This window comes from Bos indicus, chromosome 9 (genome assembly GCF_029378745.1).
Source record: "Bos indicus isolate NIAB-ARS_2022 breed Sahiwal x Tharparkar chromosome 9, NIAB-ARS_B.indTharparkar_mat_pri_1.0, whole genome shotgun sequence".
Lineage (NCBI taxonomy): Eukaryota > Metazoa > Chordata > Mammalia > Artiodactyla > Bovidae > Bos > Bos indicus.
Genome location: NC_091768.1, coordinates 34177434 through 34203388, shown reverse-complemented (window position 1 = coordinate 34203388; position 25955 = coordinate 34177434). Strand labels below are relative to the sequence as shown.

The following is a 25955-nucleotide window of genomic DNA, read 5'->3' as shown; positions in this document are numbered from 1 at the left end:
GAGGTGAGACAGTCTGGGTTCACATCTTGGATTAGGGCCACTTTCTTGGGCAAATTACTAATCTCCAAAGTTTCAGCTTCCTCATAGGGCTAATAACAGTATTTGTCTCACAGAATATAAAATATTTTGGAAATCAAACTAATTAATACATGCAAAATACTGAGAATACCTAACACAAGTTAGAACTCAACAAATAGTCATATGACTATAACACAAAAATAGTTTCTGAAACATGGATAAATCAAGAAATACAAAACTCACAGTGCAAACAAGATATTTTATTGGAATAATTACTAAACAATGAAGCACTAAAGGTATAATTTAGACATTTTAGAAATTAAAATATAAATGGAGTATTTAGAAAATTCACAGATTCATATGTTGTATTAAGGTTAATACTGGAATTTGGAAAACAAAGAAAAATTCCACAGTCACTGAAATGCTGACTTCTTCAAGGGATCTTCTCAGCTGTAAAGACTTGAGAAGCTTGTCTCCTAGCCTTGAAAAGAAATTTTAAAAATGTTAAGTGAGAAGTCAATTAATTAAAATATGCATTATCATCTAATATCAAAAAAGCTAAAATCTTGGATTTTTTTCAAGATAATGAAAATTCTGTAAGGAATAGTACAACTTAAATTTAGGAAATTAGGAAATAATTTTTAAAGTCAATGAAAAAATAGAGAAATTAAGGAAACAATTCCATTCACCATTGCAACGAAAAGAATAAAATACTTAGGAATATATCTACCTAAAGAAACTAAAGACCTATATATAGAAAACCATAAAACACTGGTGAAAGAAATCAAAAAGGACACCAATAGATGGAGAAATATACCATGTTCATGGATCGGAAGAATCAATATAGTGAAAATGAGTATACTACCCAAAGCAATCTATAGATTCAATGCAATCCCTAACAAGCTACCAACGGTATTTTTCACAGAGCTAGAACAAATAACTTCACAATTTGTATGGAAATACAAAAAAAACACCCTCAAATAGCCAAAGCAATCTTGAGAAAGAAGAATGGAACTGGAGGAATCAACCTGCCTGACTTTAGGCTCTACTACAAAGCCACAGTCATCAAGACAGTATGGTACTGGCACAAAGACAGAAATATAGATCAATGGAACAAAATAGAAAGCCCAGAGATAAATCCACACACCTATGGACACCTTATCTTTGACAAAGGAGGCAAGAATATACAATGGAGAAAAGACAATCTCTTTAACAAGTGGTGCTGGGAAAACTGGTCAACTACTTGTAAAAGAATGAAATTAGAACACTTTCTAACACCATACACAAAAATAAACTCAAAATGGATTAAAGATCTAAACATAAGACCAGAAACTATAAAACTCCTAGAGGAAAACATAGGCAAAACACTCTCCGACATACATCACAGCAGGATCCTCTATGACCCACCTCCCAGAATATTGGAAATAAAAGCAAAAATAAACAAATCGTACCTAATTAAACTTAAAAGCTTCTGCACAACAAAGGGAACTATAAGCAAGGTGAAAAGACAGCCTTCAGAATGGGAGAAAATAATAGCAAATGAAGCAACTGACAGACAACTAATCTCAAAAATAAACAAGCAACTCCTGCAGCTCAATTCCAGAAAAATAAACAACCCAATCAAAAAATGGGCCAAAGAACTAAATAGACATTTCTCCAAAGAAGACATACAGATGGCTAACAAACACATGACAAGATGCTCAACATCACTCATTACCAGAGAAATGCAAATCAAATCTACAATGAGGTACCATTTCACACCAGTCAGAATGGCTGCGATCCAAAAGTCTACAAGTAATAAATGCTGGAGAGGGTGTGGAGAAAAGGGAACCCTCTTACACTCTTGGTGGGAATGCAAACTAGTACAGCCACTATAGAGAACAGTCTGGAGATTCCTTAAAAAACTGGAAATAGAACTGCCTTATGATCCAGCAATCCCACTGCTGGGCATACACACTGAAGAAACCAGAACTGAAAGAGACATGTGTACCCCAGTGTTCATCGCAGCACTGTTTATAATAGCCAGGACATGGAAGCAACCTAGATGTCCATCAGCAGATGAATGGATAAGAAAGCTGTGGTACATATACACAATGGAGTATTACTCAGCCATTAAAAAGAATACATTTGAATCAGTTCTAATGAGGTGGATGAAACTGGAGCCGGTTGTACAGAGTGAAGTAAGCCAGAAAGAAAAACACCAATACAGTATATTAATGCATATATATGGAATTTAGAAAGATGGTAACGATAACCCAGTATGTGAGACAGCAAAAGAGACACAGATGTATAGAACAGTCTTTTGGACTCTGTGGGAGAGGGAGAGGGTGGGATGATTTGGGAGAATGGCATTGGAACATGTATAACATCATATGTGAAATGAACTGCCAGTCCAGGTTCGATGCATGATACTGGATGCTTGGGGCTGGTGCACTGGGACGACCCAGAGGGATGGTACAGGGAGGGGGGGGGCGGTGTTCAGGATGGGAAATACATGTACACCAGTGGCGGATTCATGTTGATGTATGGCAAAACCAATACAATATTGTAAAGTAATTAATCTCCAATTAAAATAAATAAATTTATATTAAAAAAATATAATGAGAAGTAATACCAAGTAAAAATGCAAAGCAAATTTGAAAAAAAAAATTAAGAAAATTTGAGATAAAGATAAAACACAAAAAATTAAAAAGAAAATATCACCTTTTTATGGAATAATGAATCAAAAGTAAAAATCTGGCTGAAATTCAGAGAGAGACAAGTAAAAACAGGGAAGGAGAGATAAAGATGAGACTATGAGCAAAGAAATACCACCAATGCCTCACTTTCAAGACCAGAAAGATAACAGCCAAATAAAATACTCAGCTAAACTCCATCTTAGTATCTAACCTCATCTATGATCTCAAGTTATCTGTATACTGGTGAGCAAGCATCTTGCTTTTTCTAACAGTTAAAATTAACCTCTAACTTCATTCAGCCAAATAAATGATAGGGTTAAAAAAAAGGAATGCAATTTTGGTATTTAAGTCATTGCAAAGAAACCTCTTTGCACAAACATTTGCAAAGAAACTTATCATAATTAAATTGAAGAACTTCTTCAACAATCCTTGCCTTTATATCCCAAGTTGTGAGGCTAAAAAGATTACTCTAGCTCTCTCTCTTTTCAAACAACTTTAGTCCTTTCCCTCATGATCCTATTATTCTTCATAAATGCTCCTCTCTACTGCGGTGTCTCTTCTCCCTTTGAAAGTGAAAGTTGCTCAGTCTTGTCCAACTTTTTGTGACCCCACAGACTATATAGTCCATGGAATTCTCCAGGCCTGAATACTGGAGTGGGTAAGTGTTCCCTTCTCCAGGGGATCTTCCCGACCCAGGGACTGAACCCAGGTCTCCCACATTGCAGGAGGATTCTTTACCAGTTGAGCCATAAGGGATGCCCTTCTCTCTTTAGAGGGAAACAAATGTGGAGTACTTAAGAGGGACTTTTTTTCTTCAAGATTAGAGAATTGTGCATTTTCTAGACTTGATATGCTACCATATAGCTTCTGTTTATACAAATGGAGGGGATCCACTTCTTAGGAATTTTTCTATAATGTACTGCTCATCACTTAAATGCAAGGGATAAAGAGGCAACACCACTGGAGTTAATTTCTGGAATTGTATATATCCAGTAAGTATTATGTGTATGAACAGTTCTTGAATCTGAAAGAAAAACATGTCCCTCAGAATACTTAACTCTCTCAATAGTGTGATAATTATATCTCCAATAGTACATCCAATACATCCAAGTGCCTAACATAGAGCCTCAGGAATCTTTAGAATCACATTTAATCAACCAAGACCAATATGAGCTGGAACTCCTTGATTAAGTTAGACTTTCTTATCATACTGTTGCCATTTTCATTACTCCCTGATAATCAAAATTAAATTACGTATTATAAAATTAAATATTTTTATGAAGTTCTCAGCAAAGTATTTGACAATATTTGGGTATCATCTGAAATTTAAAGATGTCCATTCTGGAATTAAATGAACAACAACATATCTTTGCCAATCTAATATTATAAAATGAGGTGTTAGGAGTTACAAAGGAATAACATTGATTTTTAACTTAAAAATTTTACACTTTGAAGTTCAACCTGTCCAAGCGTCACATGAAAAATATTTAGATACTTACAATTTTCTCCTCTGAAGAAAGCACACCTTCTACTGCCACTATCTGGTATTGCTTATGTTTTAAATTCCCCACAAACTTCCGTAGTTGCTTGAGACTGCTAACTTCCATGTCGTGCTTTAAGAGTTTCTGCATTTCTCGAGAAGGACACCCAGGATCAAATACTAGTAAACACAATGTTCGGTTTTTTTTCTCTTCAATTCCAACAACTGTTCGACTATGACCTATAGAAATATCAAAAAAGAGTACATATATAAATGTGAGAGAGACACTTATTTGAGCAGGTACATACAGGTGTAAGTTACTATACACACACACACACACATATATATAGACACCTTATATATACTTTTTATGTGTGTTTCAAATATAAATACAGTCAGTCCCTCTGACATATTGCTTATCTGAGTTCTTTTAGTTCTCAGACACAAAACTTTAGTTCTACTTCCTAACCTCCAGTTTTCTTTCGTTCAATTTTAGTTTTCCAAAGGCTTCATGGCAAAATATTCTACTTCTACTATGCCAAATATTTTAGTTTCTTTTCCTAATCCCATAGTCCTTTTTATTTAAGTGATCTCAGATAAAAGGATTTGAAATTTAACTGCTGGGGGACAAAAACTCATGGTTCCAAGAGGTAAACAAAAGTTAAGCAAAGTAATGCAGGGAAGAGGGAAAGGAAATGCCAGTGCTAGAGAGGGATGAGTAATGAGTTAAAAAATTTTAAAGGGTGGCCAGGGAAGGTCTCATTGAAGTGAGGAAAAGCCCTGAAAAAAATTAATGATGAACAATAAAGGAAGAGGTAGCCCTGAATCAGGTAGCCCCAAAGATATCAAGGATATCATCTATTACTGCAATGTATTATGATGATGCTATAGCTCTAAAAATCAGAGTAATGTCAGTGTACTTCTCTCCTCTCATTATCAGAATCTTAACATACTCTAAAGCAAAAGCTAATTAGTTGTCTTATATAAATAAATCATCTTATAAGTTACACTCAGTATCTATAAATTATACTAACCTTGATGCTGAAGATAGATAGGAGGTTTAGATGTACACACTACTTTTGGACTTCCTTCTCTCTCTGAAGCATAGTAGCTCAATATCCACTCAAATAAGCGAGGGTGTGTACCCAAAGGACCAGTTGACTTGTGAAAGTCAACAATACGGCACCTATAAAATAATTTACAAAATGGATTATTTAGAAAATATTTTAAAAACTTTTTTATAAATGGAGTTATAAAATGCAAACATTTTAAATTAATTTTATTTCATCATTATTTTCCTAAGAAGAAATAAAAGTTTATTATTTATCTGAAAACTGTTATTTTAGGAGGAAATTCTTTAATAACTTAAGGTTGATGACAGCTATCAAAGTTACAAAAATTTTCTCACACAGAAAATCTCCCTTTGTAGTAAATGAGGATCATACCTGATTTTAAAGAGTCTACATATAACCTGAGACATGGGGACTTTTATTCTAAAGTCTCTAAACCTGACGATTACTTAGAAGTTGATTTTTAATTCCTCAGCAGCCATGAGGAGCTATCAAAAATATCCCAAATATTTTTCCTGTCAGTTCTCTCAAATTTCAATAATAGACAAGAAAAGAATACCTGTAAAGATCATAGAAAACCTGTGTGTACCCCCATCTATACATCTATCTATCCTCTATTTAGCAACAGACCATACTGGTACTGTTTCCTCAAGAGGAAGTCAACCATGAATAAATCAAATTATTTTAACCAGGAGCATTATTTACACTTCTCAACAACTATTTTAAAAAGACTGAGTATAAAGGAAAGGAAAAACAATTAAAAGCTTTATTTTCACTTTAAAGTATAGCACAGATATCCTATTCTTGTCTTTCTTGGCCATAAAGTTTCCAGACACACCCACATTGCACTGGTTGCTATCTTCAGCCTCACCAAGTTTAACGTTGATAACTTTCAGCTGATTACTCCTGAGCTTTAAATATTGAAATGAACTTCTGGAAAAGCTATCAAAAAGTAAGAACAGTGATCTTGGGTTAGCAGTTGACTACAAGTTTAGATTGAGAATTTGCATAGTATTCTATGGATAAATTCACAGAGAGCAAAAGGAAGACATTTAAATAACTAGTAAACAAATTGAGGGTATAGTAATAAAAAGGCTTTACAAAGAACTAACTTATTACAGGTACCAAGAAAACAGCTTGATATATCAGGTACTTTAAACAAAAATTTTCCTTTCCTTAAAAATGACTTAAAAGCTCAAAACATGATATAGTATAAACAATCTGAAGGTGTGACCAGACTGGCAAAAAGGAAAAGAAGAAAAATTTAAAGGGCATTAAAACAGTCCTTTGAATTTAATAATTCAAGAAAGTTATTATATACACAGTCATTTTTCTATTTAAAATTCAAGAAGTATTTTTATCTCTGAATATAACTCATATATAGAAATGATGTAAAACACTGGCAAAATGACTTGGAAACAAACATAAAAGGAAATATACAGTCATGAAGCTTAAGGCAAACTTTCTATTAAAGATGATCATAAGCATTTATCTCTGATGCCTCTTGAAAGCCCAACAACATAATACTGAAGGAGAAAATGATTTAAACACCTATGGAGAAAGAGAATAGGGTCCAACAAGAAACTGGCACACATTTCTGGAAAATGGATAGCAGGAGAGAGTAAACATAAAAGTGAATGCAAAGAAATAGAGACAACTTTCTTAAAACCCAAAAGAGGACAGAAGTTTAATGAACACCAGGTATTGGGTAGAATAGTACTGAGGCTGAAAACAGAGATTAACTCGAAGGTTGAATAAATAGAGCAAATCACTAATCAACTCCTCACCTAGTGGAGGAACTATAGGCAAGAATGGACTCTGAGAAAAGAGCTGTCTCTTATACTAATATTGGAGAGTCCCCAACCACACAGCAAACTTCCACCTAAGAAATGAAGTTTTCTCAACTACAAGCGCCAGAAACCCTACAGGACTGCCAATCAGCTTTTTTAGTGCCTCATTCTTCACTTTAGGAAAAACAGTAAGGATTTTTAAAAGTTAGAAGGAAGTCTTCTAAATGAACAGACTAAAATAAATAGACATGAAACTAATTTAACATGGAGGAAACAGAAAAATGCAAGGAATAGAAAAATTTTACAATCATAAAAGGCTATGATGCTATGAAATTACTCCTTAAAATCAAAAAACATTATTGTTAAAATAAAAATTTCAATACAGTAGTGAGGAGATAAAGTTGAGAATCCAGATAGTAAAACAAAAAGCAAAGATCAAAAAGTAAGACATGACCAGTGAACTCAAAAAGTCAAAAAAGTTCAGGGGCCAACAAACAGGAGTGCCAGAAAAAAAAAAAAAAAAACAAACTGGAGAGATCATATTCATCAAACAACAGTGAACCCTTAAGCTCTTACTGCATGCCAGTCACAGTCTTAAGCACTATATCATCACTACAACTCTATGAAGCAGTCTCTATTTATGTGTTCTTTTTTCAATGGTGGAACTAGGGTACGAACAAGTTAAGTCATAGAGTTAATAAGCAGAGAGCTAGAATCAGTTGTAGGCAATTTTACTCCAAAAAGTCTAAGCTCTTAACCACTATGTGCTTAGTCCCTCAGTCATATCCAACTCTTTGTGACCCCATGGACTGTAGCCCACCAGGCCCCTCTGTCCACGGGATTCTCCAGGTACATCTTGCCTTCTCATTAAGTAATACTTATTGTTAGAAGCTAGTAGAGGAACAACTTGAAGAAGTGAAGTCGCTCAGTCATGTCTGACTCTTTGCGACCCTGTGGACTGTGGCCTACCAGGCTCCTCCGTCCATGGGATTCTCCAGGCAAGAATACTGGAGTGGGTTGCCATTTCCTTCTCCAGGGGATCTTCCCAACCCAAGGATCGAACCCAGGTCTCCCACATTGGAGGCAGACGCTTTAACCTCTGAGCCACCAGGGAAGCTTAATCTAATCCATAAATGATTTTGAGTTAAGAATAATATAGCAACACAAACTATCACTCAGTAATAAGACTAGGCATCCTTTCTTAGGAAGCTAATAAAGGAAGTGTTCAAGTAAAAGAGAATAATCCAAAAATGAGAAAGACATGGAAGCCAGGAAAAAAATCCAGGATCTAATGCAACAGAATGAAGAACTGCAACACGATTAGAGCTGTGGAAAGGATCTAGAAGCAAACAATCCAGACTAGAGAAAAGGACAATCGGGTTCAAGAAAAACGTCTCCAGGAATAAGGAGTACCTCAGATTACATAAATGGAGTTTCTGCAAAAACTTTACCATGATGCAGTCAAATAGTAAAAGGGAAAAGGTAAGGCAATTCTTAAGGAAAACTTTAAAAAGCTTTTCAGGAAAGATATAAAATCATTAGTGAATAATATTTACATAGTTATGACTCTAACTTAATAAAAACTGGAGATTTAACCATATTATAAAAAGTGAGGAGAAACAGGTGGGAGATATAAGGAGAATGCAACAGGTAATGTCTAAAGCTGACAAACCAAGAAAAAGCCATGAAAGCATATTATTTAAAAACAATGAAAGTGACAGCCGTCTCTAAGAAATAAAACTTGAGAATAGAGAAGAGCAAGAAACAGGGTATGTGTGGTTGGTTTTCATTATAAGTCCTTAATTTTATTAATGCTACTTAAATTTTATTTTTAAACTATCCCTTTGATAAAAAGCACAAACAACAAAAACTTCCTAGACATAACAATTAACTTGGTTTTTAGGTACATACTTTATCCTCAGGGAGGTGAGAAGGGTATATATTTCACATGCTCCAATCCAGGCCTTTGTTCCCTGTAACTTGTCATTAAGCTGAGAGGCACCCTGTGGATCAAAACCTTCCTTCCATGCATCTTCAATCATAGACTGAATTTTTGGAATGCAAGGAACTGACATACCTAAAATTATACAAAGCAAACATGTAATATGACAGTTACTAAAGTACTGAATAATACTAAGCAGTACATCATATATTCTACAAGAACCTAACATTTATAAGACAGTTATTTCTGACATCTACTATATCATTTTCTCTTCCTACAACCAGAATGAAGACTTTTAATGCAAATATCCACTAAAATACATCTTTATTAAAGCTATCAATTTTAATACGCATATTATATATTAATTCATTCCACATCATATGTATTTATTAGATGGTAAATTCAGAGTCTGTATTTCACATACCTTTCAAGCTATCATCATAAGCATCATTTTGCAATAATGATGAAAGCAGCATTTGGAAATTTCTGTAACCACAACCCCAACCTTTATCACCAAAAGATGAATGAAAGTGATCCACTCCTGCAGAAAGCCACACACGTCTCACATCTGTGGCAGCATTCTGATAATACCTATAAAGTGCTTCCATAATTCCTAAAGTGGAAAAGAGATATAGAAGGTTTAGAAGGGTATTACCTTTCTATGTCTGTCCATACATTTCCAGTATCAATCTCTTTTTCAAGGGCACATGTAAATCCTGCCAATTCCATCTTCTACCTTTTTACTGACATAGTCTTAGTTATTGTCCTGCTTGTTTTACACAATGCAAGGTTCCTAATACTAGCGTATTACTTATGCTGAATTGAAATTGTTTGCATTTTTCATTTCTGCATCTACAGGGCCTAGCACATAAAAGTACACTGCTGAACGAATGTTATCTCTCCATTTTATTATACATTATGCTGGATATCATTCTCTCTCAAGCTCAGTTCTAATCAGTTTGCTCCCAATTTAAAAACCTCATTATGGTTTATCACAGAGGGTTGATTTTTATGTGATATAACTACTTCCGGTTGGCATAAAAAAATACCAAGATCTACACGAAGGAATTGTTTTTATGTACATCAGATCAGATCAGATCAGTCGTTCAGTCGTGTCTGACTCTTTGCGACCCCATGAATCGCAGCATGCCAGGCCTCCCTGTCCATCACCAACTCCCAGAGTTCACTCAGACTTACATCCGTCGAGTCAGTGATGCCATCCAGCCATCTCATCCTCTGTCGCCCCCTTCTCCTCCTGCCCCCAATCCCTCCCAGCATCAGAGTCTTTTCCAATGAGTCAACTCTTTGAATGAGGTTGCCAAAGTACTGGAGTTTCAGCTTTAGCATCATTCCTTCCAAAGAAATCCCAGGGCTGATCTCCTTCAGAATGGACTGGTCGGATCTCCTTGCAGTCCAAGGGACTCTCAAGAGCCTTCTCCAACACCACAGTTCAAAAGCATCAATTCTTCGGTGCTCAGCCTTCTTTACAGTCCAACTCTCACATCCATACATGACCACAGGAGAAACCATAGCCTTGACTAGACGAACCTTTGTTGGCAAAGTAATGTCTCTGCTTTTCAATATGCTATCTAGGTTGGTCATAACTTTCCTTCCAAGGAGTAAGCGTCTTTTAATTTCATGGCTGCAGTCACCATCTGTAGTGATTTTGGAGCCCAGAAAAATAGTCTGACACTGTTTCCACTGTTTCCCCATCTATTTCCCATGAAGTGATGGGACCGGATGCCATGATCTTCGTTTTCTGAATGTTGAGCTTTAAGCCAACTTTTTCACTCTCCACTTTCACTTTCATCAAGAGGCTTTTTAGTTCCTCTTCACTTTCTGCCATAAGGGTGGTGTCATCTGCATATCTGAGGTTATTGATATTTCTCCCGGCAATCTTGATTCCAGCTTGTGCTTCTTCCAGTCCAGCATTTCTCATGATGTACTCTGCATATAAGTTAAATAAACAGGGTGACAATATACAGCCTTGACGAACTCCTTTTCCTATTTGGAACCAATCTGTTGTTCCATGTCCAGTTCTAACTGTTGCTTCCTGACCTGCATACAAATTTCTCAAGAGGCAGATCAGGTGGTCTGGTATTCCCATCTCTTTCAGAATTTTCCACAGTTTCTTGTGATCAACACAGTCAAAGGCTTTGGCATAGTCAATAAAGCAGAAATAGATGCTTTTCTGGAACTCTCTTGCTTTTTCCATGTATATATATAATTTTTTTAACTTTTTATTTTATATTGAGTATAGTTGATTAACATTAACAATGTGATAGTTTCAGGTATACAGCAAAGTGATTCAGTTATACATAATTCTGTTCTTTTTCAAATTCTTTTTCCCATTACGATTATTATATAATATTGAACAGAGTTTCCTGTGCTATACAGTAGGTCCTTGCTGGTTATCCATTTTAAGGGTATAAATATTTAAAGAATATAAAAGGATATGTTTATGATATTAAAGATGCAGGAATTTCTTAAATAAGACACTTAAAAGACACAAGTAAAGGGAAAGATTGAGAAGTCTGATTACATTCAAATTTAAAATTCTGCCTAATTAAAGACAGCATATACAAAATTTGGGCTTCCCTGATAGCTCAGCTGATAAAGAATCTGCCTGCAGTGCAGGAGACCCCGGTTCAATTCCTGGGTTGGAAAGATCTTCTGGAGAAGGGATAGGCTACCCAACAGTATTCTCAGGCTTCCCTTGTGGCTCAGCTGGTAAAGAATCTGCCTGCAATGCGGGAGACCTGGGTTCAAGGCAAATTATAGATTTGAAGAAGAAAACTGCTCTTCATATCATCAATGAATAATTAATATCTTGAATACTTAATGGACTGCCAAAAATCAATAAGAAAAAGACAAACAATCCAACAAAGACGAGAAAAGGGACTAGGTTATTTACAGAAGAAGCGAACTCAGGAGACATCAGAGAAATACAATTAAGAGGTGTATCTTACCATTAAATGGCAAAAACTTTAAAGAGTCACAATATAAATAAAGTGTGAGTCAAAAACACAATGACCTAATGTAGGTTACAACCATTCTAGAAAACAATTTCATAATACTCAATGAAATTAATTATGCAAATGCCCTTTAATCTAGTATTTCTAGTCTGGATGTTAGAGAAACTTTTGAGGAGGAAATCTGTTCATAATTTTTAAGAATAAAACACTGGAAACAATGTAAGTCATAAAAGCAAATTCTGTTCAGCAAAGTGAAAGCAGCACAGTTTAAGAATCAACATATTTAAGCAAATTCAATCAGAGCATACATATTGTATACCAACTTACACATAGTTTAAAATATAAAAGATTATATATTATTATGGAAACTTACATACAAGATAAAATTACTAAAACATATATGAGATTGATAAATACCAAATTCAGGATAATGATTCCCTTTGTGGAGGAGGAGAAATTAGAAATCAAAGAGGGGTATACAAGGGGTCTAAAATACATATAAAAGGTTTTACAGCTTAAAAACATTAAGTTTCATAAAAATTGGGTAGCAGGAACAAAGCTGTTTCCATATAATCTTTTTTAACTATACTAACAGATGGTCATGTATGGATGTGAGAGTTGGACTGTGAAGAAGGCTGAGTGCCAAAGAATTGATGCTTTTGAACTGTGGTGTTGGAGAAGACTCTTGAGAGTCCCTTGGACTGCAAGGAGATCCAACCAGTCCATCCTAAAGGAGATCAGCCCTGGGATTTCTTTGGAAGGAATGATGTTGAAGCTGAAACTCCAATACTTTGGCCACCTCATACAAAAAGTTGACTCATTGGAAAAGACTCTGATGCTGGGAGGGATTGGGGACAGGAGGAGAAGGGGATGACAGAGGATGAGATGGCTGGATGGCATCACTGACTTGATGGACATGAGTCTGAGTGAACTCCAGGAGTTGGTGATGGACAGGGAGGCCTGGCGTGCTGCGATTCATGGGGTCGCAAAGAGTCAGACATGACTGAGCGACTGAACTGAACTGAACTGAACGGATATGTTTTTTTAAAATGTGGAAAATATCAGGAAAAAATACATTCTTTGGAACAAGGCAGATCTGATTGTGAATACCAACTGGGCTATGCAACCTCACCTTGTGCTACTTTGCTTCAGTCATGTCTGACTCTTTGCAACGTTATGGACTGTAGCCCTCCAGGCTCCTCTGTCCATGGGATTTACCAGGCAAGAATACTGGAGTGGGTTGCCATGCCCTTCTCCAGGGGATCTTCCCAACCCAGGGATTGAAACTGTGTCTCTTATGTCTCTTGCATTGGAAGGCAGGTTCTTTACCACTAGCGCCACCTGGGAAGCCCAACCTTACCTTAGGAAAGTAATTTAATCTCTCTAAGTCACAATTTTCTCATCCAGAAAAATATAATACACAAGGTTTTTCTTTTGAGAGTTACATGATACAATATATAAGGTCTTAATGTCTAAAACTATACTGAACAATATGGCAGAAACTATTTGCATATGGTTATCTGAACATCTGAAATGTGGCTTGTCCAAACTCAGATGTTCTGCAAACTAAAATACACATTGCATTTTAAAGAATGTACAAAGATTGAAAATACTGCACTGATAATTTTTAATACGATTACACATTGAAATATATTTTGGACATATTGGAAAAATATTAAAATTAATTTCACCTAGTCTTATTTTTCTAATGTGACTAATGGAAATTTAAAATTATTTATGTGGCTTACTTACATTCTACTAGACAGCAATTGTCTGGAAAATAGTAAGCTCTCAATAAAAACTATTCTCAAAGGTCCATTTTCAAATGTCAAGTAAATTGATACAAGATAAAAGTGAATCATTTACTATAAAAATAAAAGATCAGGAGTTTTAAAACAACACACAAAAAAATTATTTGAATACATGGTCTCACCTAAAACTATATAAACTGTGGGCTGTGAAAATCAAGCACAATTCAAATAATCCTATTACTTCAGTGATGTATGAAATATTAAAACCATGATTTGGATTAAATACTCACCAGACGTTTTTGTTTTTCCATCATCAACACCAATAGCTAATGATTCCATCATATCAGCTTTTCTTCTGTGAAATTCAGATGGATGCATTCTTCCCCTATTTACTTCTATCTCCATATTTCGTAGCTGCTGTTGTTTGTACCCTCCAGAATTATCTAAACCATATTGTCTCTATTGAACATAAAAACAAATGACTTAATTTTTATGTCCCTTTACATCAATGAGGTGAGAAATTTACCACTATTTTATATATCTGGAAATATATTTTGAAACATTCTGGTTTATTGACTTCTATATAAGTCAACTTACAGATTTTTATGAAAAATAATTACACAACAAAAAAATCCCTGAGTTAATAATAGCCTTTCTCTACAAACAACCATTACGGCAAGAAACTTCTTTTCCTTGAAGTAGGGAAAGTAGAGAATCCAGTCTTCCTACTAATGGTAATGTGAAAAGCAGATGAGTTCTGACCATTCTGCTGATTTTTTTGAAGACAACCTATCAAGGAGCCTGTACTTCTTCCCTGGTTCCTAGGCTAGCCTACAAAGGCCTACTTAATCCACAATTCACTCAGGTATTCACTCTATGCAGTAAATGAACTATGTTTTTGCATACTGACAGAAAATCTAAAATAATATGTTAAAACAGCCCCTACAAAAATATTTCTGAGATCTAAACAACTAACCTGCAAAGTTACTAATACTATAATAAACGTATACTCCCTTAAACATTGAAAACTTTTGTATTGATAATATAAGGTAGAGAAGATATAGGAAAAGTCAACTTTTTTCTCCTCTGAATCTTGGTAGGAAAATAATTATGCAAATAGATGAACCACAGATAAAAAAAATAGCCTAAATTAGATATTCTAAAGAAAGAATAGCCATGTGCAAGAAATCAGAGGAAAAAAAGTTAGGTCAAACAAGTTCAGGAAGATTATGATTTGTACAATGCATATTAGTATATTAAAGGCTTTAAGAAGACATCAGGTACACAAACCTGTTTAATTGAACATTTTCAAACCTATTCATTCATAAATCCTTTTTATTCACACATTATCCTATAAGCACATAGAAAAAACATTTAAAATCTATGAGCATTATTAGCAAATGACTACATAGTCTACAGCAAGTTAGGACTCAAAAGAGTAGAAAAAGTTGTTAAAATATAAAAGAAGCTACCAGTTTAGTTCAGTAGATACTACCATTCACCTAAAATAGGCTCAAACTTCATAAAAAAGCATTTTCCATTAAAAGTGGTTCTTTCTAAATTCCTGAACTGCAGTCACTAAAAGAATTTAAGACTCAGGAGACATTAATTCTAAGTTTCTGTTTTAAGTATTTATGCAAACATTTAAAATTCTGAGTCTCAATTTCTTAGTTTTCTCCATTAACATAGGTTTAAAAGTAGGCTTCACCATTTAATACTGCCCAATCCTGAACAAGTTAAGCTACATAAGCACTCTTTGTTTCCATTTCTTCCTCTGCTGTTCAAAAAAAAAAAAAAAAAAAATCTAAAATAACTTTATGGAGTACGGAAGACTGTAAGATACTTTACATCAGGGTCCCCAACTCCAGGGCCACAGACTGGTACCAGTTCATGACCTATCAGGAACCAGGCCGCACAGCCAGAGATGAATAGTAGGTGAGTGAAGAAAGTTTCATCTGTATTTACAGCCGCTCCCCATCACTTGCATTACTGTCTGAAACTTGTCAGATCAGCAGCAGCATAATAAACGTAATGCACTTGAATCAACCTGAAACCATTCCCCTGCCACTCCAGGTCCATGAAAACACTGTCTTGGTCCCTGGTGCCAAAAAAGCTGGGGACTGCCGCTTTATAACAAGTGTTTGCTCCAGTATGCAAATGCATACTTATGAATGGTGGTTGTTATGAACAATAAAAAATATATGTAAAAAATATTTTGTATTATAATAAAGACAAAAATAATAAGCTGAAGTCTTAACAGCATGTTTAAAAAATAAGAACTCTAACTAAACCAAAATAATATAATAATTATTAATCTTTGTACCTGCAGCTTCTGAAATTCTTCCATTTCTTGTCTTGATTCTTCAGATCTCCTCTTTCTGTCTTCTTCTTGTTGAAGCTGTTGAGCCAACTCTAGATCTCTAGAACACTGGACTCTATTCACACCTATTATATATTTTTAATATTTAGAATAAAAGACTGAAATCAAGGCTCACTTATATGTTAGTACATATTTTTAAAATGGAGTAAAGGCTATTATTTTGCCATTTATTCATGACTATGATGTCATAGAAACACTGAGTATAAATCCAGCAGAACTTAAACTGCCTCTGTAAGGGTACAACCTCCACTTAAATCACTAATATTCACCGAGTGTTTAGGCTGTGACAAACACTTCTCATTAATTATCATTAATTATCTCATTTGGATCTTCATAACAGTTAGGAAGTTAAGTATTATTATCTATTGAAGAAATCAGAACTTAAGAGAAATTAAGTAGCACCCTGGAGTGGTGCCCCTCATTAATACATATAAGGCAGATTGGTTTTTAAGAGAAATACTTGGTTGGGGTGGGTATGGTGGAAATAATTAAGGAATAAAAAAACAAGTGAGCAAAGTACAGCTATTAGATCACAACCTAATGTCTGACCTCAAGCAAAGAGTATAACTTGCCCATTTTGCTCTCTATCCAGGGTGCTACACATCCATTATTCAGTGCTCTCTGGCTAGCATCTCCTTGACCTCCCAATTTGATGGTTTAATTATGTATCTAAATATTCTTTCTTTTCCTTCAAATCTCTCAGCCTCTGATACCTCTTCCTAATTGGTCCCCACTTTTACTGGTGGAAATACACAATCCAAAACTGATTTTTAGCATATTTATAAGGCTATCTACAGTGATTCACTCAGACTCACCTCAGACTCCAGCCTATGGAGTACACATAGCCTATGTGTAAGCCTATGGAGGTTACAGAATAACTCATGTACCCATACAAAGCTTGGGTCTCCCTGGTGGCTCAGTGGTAAAGAATCTGCCTGAGACCCGGGTTAGATCCTGGAGTTGGGCAGATCCCCTGGAGGAGGGCATGGCAACCCACTCCAGTACCCTTGCCTAGAGAATACCATGGACAGAGGAGCCTGGTGGGTTGCAGTCCATAGGATCACACAGAGTTGGACAGGACTGAAGTGACTCAGTAGCAGCAGCAGCATACAAAGCTTATCATAAACAAAGAATTATCAGAAACTCAACTTCAGAGTTATTCTTCCACAGTAATTAGTAAAGAACCAACACAGTAAAGAACTGTCCCATCTTTACTGCAGCAATTCTCATCTTGGTATTAGGCTGAGTGATCAGGTAATGCTGTCCATGGACATCACTAACTGTACCAGGATCGCTGCTAATGAATACTAGAAACCTCTGCAGTAACAGGAGATATCTATGTACCTTAAGAAACTGATATCCAGTAGAACACAATTGGTTTCTCTTTTTGTCTACTTTATATTTTGTTTCAATGGAATTGTGAAACTCAAATAGGATCTTTCCACTTCTAAGACACCATCATGATTACTTAATCAATGCCACTAGCAAAAAAGATAGGGAAACAGAAGAAAACTTTAGAATCTCTTATAAAACTAGTCAGTGGTAATAAAGAAGCTAGAAGAGTAGTTGAAAATGTACTTGAAAAACTTTAAAGTCACATACTTCACATTCTTTTTAAAATTACATGTGCCATATGGCAGCTTCTGAGTTCATAAACAATTTTTACTGTTAAGATGTTAAATTCAATTACTTCCAGCTGCTGAAAGAATGGCCTCAACTTTTAAATCAAAAAGATTTTAAAAATGGTACAATATTTCATTATCTTCTGATGTTCTGGGTCAAAACCCTGGATGCACACCCCTAATTCAATTGTTGGTCACACCAGTTAATCCTTTACATCTTTTCTGTGAAAAATCTTTGACAAGTTGAAGCTGTATTAAAATTTTTTTAAGGGACAGATTTATTTTTAACCAGTGTGTTTTCTTCCCCTCTATAACACCAATCTAAAAAGTAGATAAGTGTCTAGGAAGTAGAAATTAAATCATAACATCCTTATCTTTAAACATATAGTCATACCTTGTCCAAAGCTGCTTTCTTCCAAATGCAAGTCAACATGTTCCTGCAGAATATGGTAGTTTGTACAGACGAGCCCACACATAGGGCAGTCATAGAGTAGTTGATTACAGTCTGTATTAGAGATATAATTTAGTTGGTTTTATTTTTAAAATCTTTAGATTTTTCACATCAAGTCAAAGACTGTCTACTACTCACTAACTATATTAAGTAAAAACTCTTTGTAGTTGGATTTAAAGCAATTTTCTACTTCTAGATGAAAGACTGAGCACAAACCTCTTATCACTACAGTGAAAGGAAATATTAATAATAAATATTCAGCTCTGTAGTCAAAATAAGAAAAGGAGAAAGGAAAATCAAATGGTAAATAGTGGTCAGTCTAGATATGGATTTTGGGGGCTGGATTCTCAGTACCCTCCAAACTAAGTAGTGATGTGCAGAATTCAAGCATTTAGCATAAAGCTGGACATGGATCAAATGCCCTAGTTTGCAGCATAAGATCAAAGAGCTGCATCCATTAACCAGCACTGCAGACAGACAGGTACAACTTGCCCAAGAGAGAAATGGTACTTCTATAAGACCAAGACCTAGCTGATACTGGGTACAGATGTTATTAGAAAATTACAAATTAAAATAAAACAACACTACATATATATTAGAATGACCAAAATCTAGATAGTCAAAATCTGTATGATCAAAACTCTGGTTTTTCTTAGTCATGTATGGATGTGAGAGTTGGACCGTAAAGAAGGCTGAGTGCTGAAGAATTGATGCTTTTAAACTGTGGTGCTGGAGAAGACTTCTGAGGGTCCCTTGGACAGCAAAGAGATCAAATCAGTTAATCCTAAAGGAAATCAACCCTGAACATACATTGGAAGGACTGATGCTGAAGCTGAAGCTCTAATACTTTGAGAATGAGATGGTTGGATGGCATCACTGACTCAATGGACAGGAGTTTGAGCAAACTCAGGGATATATCGAAGGACAGGGAAGCCTGGTGTGCTACAGTTCATGGGGGTCACAAAGAGTTGGAGTGACTTAGTGACTGAACAACAACAACAAAATCATAGACAACACCAAATGCTGGCAAAGACTTGAGCAACAGGAACTCTCATTCACTGCTGGTGGGAATGCAAAATGGTCCAATCCCTTTGAAAAAGTCTGGCAATTTCTTATAAAACCAAACATACTATTACTACATGATCCAAAATCACGAATTCCCTTGTGTTCACCAAAATGAATTGAAAACTTCTGTCCACACAAAAGCCAGTACAGTTTATAGCAGCTTTATTCGTAATTGCCAAAACTTGGAAGCAACCAAAGGGACCTTCAGTAGGTGAACAGATAAACTGTGAAACATCCAAAAGAATATTATTCAATGTAAAAAAAAAAAAAAAAAAAGCTATGAAGCCATAAAAAGACATGGAGGAATCTTAAATGCACATTGCTAAGTGAAATAAACCAATATGAAAAAGCTACATGGCATATGATTCCAATTATACAACATTCTAAAAAATGCAAAAACATGGAGACAGTATAAAAAGATCAATGGTAGCCAGTGGCCACAGAAAGGGAGGATGAACAGGTGGAGCACAGGGGATTTTCAGGGCAGTGAAGCTATTCTGTATGATACTAAATACTAAATGGTGGGTTCGTGTCATTATACATTTATCAAAACCTGTGTACATCACCAAGAGTGAACCCTAATATAAACATGGACTTTGGGTGATATTGACATCAATGTAGATTCACTGACTTTGACAAATGTATCACTTGGTATGGGTTGTTGAATGCTGGAGGAGTTTAGGAGGATATACGGACAGAGGGTACTTGGGTACTCCCTGTACTTTCTACTGCATCTTACTGTGAACCTGCAACTTTCCTAAAAAATAGCATTTATTAAAATTCAAAAAATGAATATATGCCCTCTCCTTCAGTTCAGTTCAGTCGCTCAGTCGTGTCCGACTCTTTGTGACCCATGAATCACAGCACGCCAGGCTTCCCAGTCCATCATCAACTCCTGGAGTTCACTCAAACTCATTTCCATCGAGTTGGTGATGCCATCCAGCCATCTCATCCTCTGTCATCCCCTTCTCCTCCTGCCCCCAATCCCTCCCAGCATCAGAGTCTTTTCCAATGAGTCAACTCTTCGCATAAGGTGGCCAAAGTATTGGAGTTTCAGCTTCAGCATCAGTTCTTCCAATGAACACCCAGGACTGATCTCCTTTAGGATGGACTGGTTGGATCTCCTTGCAGTCCAAGGGACTCTCAAGAGTCTTCTCCAACACCACAGTTCAAAAGCATCAATTCTTCGGCGCTCAGCCTTCTTCACAGTCCAACTCTCACATCCTTATATAACCACTGGAAAAACAATAGCCTTGACTAGACGGACCTTTGTTGGCAAGGTAATGTCTCTGCTTTTGAATATACTATCTAGGTTGGTCATAACTTTCCTTTCCAAGGAGTAAGCATCTTTTAATTTCATGGCTGCAATCACCATCTGCAGTGATTTTGGAGCCTAAAAAAAATAAAGTCTGACACTGTTTCCACTGTTTCCCCATCTATTTCCCATGAAGTGATGGGACCGGATGCCATGATCTTCGTTTTCTGAACGTTGAGCTTTAAGCCAACTTTTTCACTCTCCTCCTTCACTTCCATCAAGAGGCTTTGTAGTTTCTCTTCACTTTCTGCCATAAGGGTGGTGTCATCTGCATATCTGAGGTGATTGATATTTCTCCCGGCAATCTTGATTCCAGCTTATGCTTCTTCCAGCCCAGCGTTTCTCATGATGTACTTTGCGTATAAGTTAAATAAGCAGCATGACAATATACAGCCTTGACGTACTTCTTTTCCTATTTGGAACCAGTCTGTTGTTCCATGTCCAGTTCTAACTGTTGCTTCCTGACCTGCATATAGGTTTCTCTCCTTAACCTTTCATAAAAATTATTCAAATGAATCAGACTTAAATGTAAAATTCAAAACTTCTAGACGATAACATGGGAAAGGTGACCTTGGGTTTGCCAGAGTTTTGATACAACACCAAAACATGAAAAAACACCAACCCATGAAAAAAGAAATCAAATAAGACAAACTTCATTAAAAGTAAAAACTTCTGATCTGTGAAAGACACTGTTAAGAGAATGAAAAGACAAGTTTCAGACTGGGAGAAAATATCTGTGAAATATTTGCAAAATCCAATAAAGGACTTGCATCCACAATATATAAATTATTCTTAAAACTCAACAGCATCAAAGAGACATATGATTCTAAATGTGTATGCACAAACAACAGAGCCTCACAATACATGAAACAAGTCTGATATAGCCTAAAGGAAAAACAGACAAATATACTGGGATATATAGATATATATAGATCATAATTGGGAACTTTAACCTCCTTCCAAAAACTGGTAGAATTGCTGGACAGGAAATTAGTAAGGACATGGAAGATCTGAACACAAACAACACACAAATATAGACAAATATAGAACATTTGATGCAACAACAGCAGAATATACATTTTTTTCCTCAAATGTCTATGGAACATGTGAACATGTGCTAAGACAGACCATATCCCATATCTTAGGCCATGAAACAAGTTTCAATAACTTCAACAAATTCAAAGGAACTTAAATCTTAAAGTTTGCTCTCTGATCAAAAACGAATCAAAGTAGAACTCAGTTAACAGAAAATCAGAATCCCAGACAATCCAGATGCCACTGGCCTGGTGGTAAATAAAAGAATACCCTCTGGAAACTGGTCTTCCCTGTGGCTTAGATAGTAAAGAATCTGCCTGCAATGCAAGAGACCCAGGTTCCATCCCTCAGTTGGAAAGATCCCCTGGAGAAGGAAATGGTAACCCACTCCAGTATTCTTGCCTGGAGAATTTCATGGACAGAAGAACCTTGTAGGCTACAGTCCATGAGATCACAAAGAGTCAGACAGGACTGAGCAACTAACACTTTCATTTTCACTTTCTTCCTCTGGAAACTAGATTGTGAGTCTACTTCTCCTCAGAAAGTTTCTACAGCTACTTTTGAAGTAGATGAAACATTTATTGTTTGCATCAAAACTCCTTTCCATTATAGTAGTTTCATATTATAATAATGGCAAATGAGCAATGCTATAAACTTAAATTAAAAACACGTTTGTAGTGATCTTATTTACAAACCAACTTTTGGGATACTACATATTAAATTGAGACTCATGCTACTTATTATATAAAATGAATACTTTACCTTCTAACGGAGTGTCTAAAAGATCAGCATGCTTTGTTTTCACATGAGTTTCCATATCTTGACTATTATCTTCTATTTTTCCACAGAATGGACATTCAGGAGGACTGTACATTGTTTCATAAATTGATTCTTTAATTTTGGTTCGGTCAGACTGTTTTTCTGTACTTTTCAGGAATTTTCTAGATTCAGTTAAGTTCTCTGAATAAAAGTCTTTATGTTTTAAAGTACCATCCTTAGGCAGGCTTTGAGCTGAAATCTTCGGCTGATTAGATGCACAAGCTGAATGAACACTTGAATTAATGTCTGCTCTGCACTGTAGGCTGCTGTCCTTCCTGTTATCGGAAATTCCATACTGTACTGTATTAATCCTCTCAAAGTTTCTTTCTAGTTCATTTTGCTCAAAATGAGCAGTTTCAATATGAAAACACATTTCATCATAATTCACACCTGACAACTTGCAAAATGGACATATAACTTCATTTTCCATGTGAACAATTAGGAGGTGAGCCTTCATGTCTGGTTCTGAGGATACTGTTTCACCACAAATATCACAAGATAGCATGGTAGAGCCGGTAACTAGAAAAGAATACAATGTTATTTATGTTAGAAAGTAAGAGCTGAAGAAAAAGAAAATACATTTTATAAAAGGATTTGGAACAACTATATTTGTTATTTATAACTAGATTATTTAGATGAAGAAATTTTCAATGTCCTTACTGTTCCTCAAATATACTATTTATAAATCTCAACCAAAACTTCACTACTGTATTTCAAGTTTATGGTTTGGATAAAACAAAGGCAAAGCACAAGTGAAGTTGCTCAGTCGTGTCTGACTTTTATGGCCTGTAGTCCATCAGGCTCTTCCATGCATGGGGTTTTCAAGGCAAGAATACTGGAGTGAGTTCTTATTTCCTTCTCCAAGGGATCTTCCTGACCCAGGGATGGAGCCCTGGCTCAGACTCTTTACTGTCTGAGCCACCAAGGAATCCCTAAACAAAGGCAATGATACAGCAAATTGAAATAAAAAATTTTTCAAAAATTTCAAAGTGTGTCTGGACTGAGGTGAAGAAAAAATAATGTATATAAACTCGCCCAGGTAAAATAAGCCAAGTAAGAGAAAACAAAGAGAAGAAACCTTATCAACCAATATATCTAAATACAAAAATGTTAAAGTTATTAACAATGAGTTGCACAAATAAATTTCATAATAGCAGTTAACAGTTGAAGAGTTTTACATGTCAAACTAATTTAAGCACCATTACTATCATTCTGGGCTTCACTAATAGCTCAGCAGTAAGAATTTACCTGCAATGCAGGATCCAACCTGCAATGTTGGATCCCTGGGTTGGAAAGATCCCCTAGAGGAGGGGACAGCAACCCACTCCAGTATTCTTGCCATGAAAATCCCATGTACAGAGGAGCCTGTCAGGCTATAGTCCATGAGGTTGTAAGGACTGAATTGACTGGGCACACACGATCATTCTAAATGAAGGAAACTGGCTCATAGTCACCAGCACCAGAAAATGATTAGCCAAAATGCTAACCCAGTCAGGCTCCAGAGCTGCACTCTCCACCCAAAATATAAAAAAAGCACAGTAAACACAGTTTCGGAGAAGGCAATGGCACCCCACTCCAGTACTCTTGCCTGGAAAATCCCATGGACGGAGGAGCCTGGTAGGCTGCGGTCCATGGGGTCGCTAAGAGTCCGACACGACTGAGCGACTTCACTTTCACTTTTCACTTTCATGCATTGAAGAAGGAAATGGCAACCCACTGCAGTGTTCTTGCCTGGAGAATCCCAGGGACGGGGGAGCCTGTTGGGCTGCCGTCTATGGGGTCACACAGAGTAGGACACGACTGAAGCGACTTAGCAGCAGCAGCAGCAAACGCAGTTTAAAAGAGCACCGATTCCAGAGCCAAGAGAACTGGGTTATAATCTCAGGTTTCATAATTTTAGATGAGACACCTCACCTTTCTGAGGTTCGGCCTACAAAATGAGCTGTACTGAATCAGCAGTCACTTCTGGGTTTTACAAAGTTCTGGCTATGACACAAATTTTGCTAAGACGTTTTTTAAAAGCAAGCACAGTCATAACCTTTCTACTATCTAGACTATCTTTCAGCTAGGAATTGTTTTAAAACAAACAAAGTGAAAATAAGGAAACTATCCCCACCATTTAAGTAAATTTAGTTTCATAAGATCGCCCAACTTTGTCTCTCCTCCCCCCCACCCCTTTTCCTCAGACAAGTGAAAACAGTCTCTGATTTTGATGTAAATTCTCCCAAACCATCAGTGCAAAGAACGTGACACCCAGAGAAGTTTCTTCTTTTCCCGGGCCAGGACCCAGAAGAGTGTGCTTGAGCTCCCCAACACTTAGATCAGAACAAGTGGATGACAGATGTGTGGAGGTCGGCGAAAGGTGCCGGAGCCTGCCCAAAGATCCATGCCAACGTCCCAAGGCCAGGACGTGAAACCAGTCCCGATACTAACTGGGTCAAAGCGTTGGGCCTAGGGATCCGGGGCTGGGACGGTCAGTTCCTACCGGCCTGCAGAGCCGGCCGCTGTCACACTTTCCTATGCTTGGCTTCCTCTTCGGATCCCGCAGCAGATGTCGTCTGGCTCGCGGGCAAAGGAGTGCTGCCCGGTGTCGATTACCTTTCCCGGCCTGAAAATCTGAGGTAGGCCCTTATTTTTACCCAGAGACTCACGGTTAACCGAGAAGAGAACCGGCGACTCTGAAAAGCCTCAACCCACAGACGCAAATTCAAAAAAGCTTTTCCTCTCTTCCCCGGAAGAGAAGGAATCCCAGCATGAACCTCTGCACGCTAATCTGGGTCGTAGTGCATTGTGGGAGTCGTAGTCGTTTTCCCGTCAAGGTTCCAACGCCTAATTTAAGAGGAGACACTAGACTCAGAGGTCTCTATAAATGAATTCCCAGGTTGGGTCCTAAGGCATTACGCGAATCCACAATACCCACTGTCTAGGGCCTGACTGAGTAGCACTCTATTACACCATCAATCAAGGGCTTATAATGTTACAGCGTGCCAAACTCCGCGAACTATGGAGGGTGGCAAAGACCTGTTTTTGCCTCAAGGTTTCAAGATAACGCTATTTTGACCCCTGATTAAAAATATGAAACAGCTCTTGGTACTTAAAAATACAATATCAGAATTTAAAAAATCGTATCAATAGAGAGCTGTAAGGTAACCCAAAAACTTTCTCAGAAAAGAGAACAAAAAAGAACAAGAGATGGAAAACAGGAGCTTCTTTGGGGAAGGAATCATGTGCTAATTATCTTGCATATTCTGTGCCTTGCACTACATAAACAATCTGTTTTCAATACTGCTTGTTCAACCCCAAGGTTGAATCATGTGTTGAACAAGGCTATATGTGTGTTATAATAAATTAAGAATACTTTACTTGGAGTTATTTATTTCATATATCAGTGGCTACTATTTTGCAAAAAAAAAAAAAAAAAAATCCACAGATGTTACGGCATCCAAAATTTTTCAACTGAAAGGTTGAAACAAATGAGCAGAGAAGATAGGAAGAAGTGAATGAAGTTGAAGAAAATGAAGCTCCACGAGGTCAGGATTTTTATCCGTTGTGTACACTATTGTA

The 25955-nt window shown here is 36.5% G+C and overlaps 1 protein-coding gene across 2 annotated transcripts; it reads right to left on the bottom strand.

Annotated features, from left to right (window-relative positions):
* Positions 1 to 257: 257 nt before the first annotated feature.
* On the bottom strand, positions 258 to 25134 carry ZUP1 (zinc finger containing ubiquitin peptidase 1). Of its 2 annotated transcripts, none has more exons than XM_019967158.2 (10): positions 24825 to 25134; positions 22335 to 22910; positions 18101 to 18211; positions 16028 to 16149; positions 13995 to 14163; positions 9403 to 9591; positions 8948 to 9113; positions 5211 to 5362; positions 4196 to 4416; positions 258 to 499 (listed from the first exon to the last, which is right to left on the bottom strand). In XM_019967158.2, exons 2-10 carry the CDS (start codon positions 22894 to 22896, stop codon positions 452 to 454), a joined length of 1740 nt encoding a protein of 579 aa, XP_019822717.2. In that variant the 5' UTR covers positions 22897 to 22910; positions 24825 to 25134; the 3' UTR covers positions 258 to 451. The 2 variants fall into 2 exon arrangements, with proteins under 2 accessions (XP_019822717.2, XP_019822718.2); XM_019967159.2 differs by having other exon boundaries at positions 24877 to 25134.
* Between the last annotated feature and the right edge of the window lie 821 nt (positions 25135 to 25955).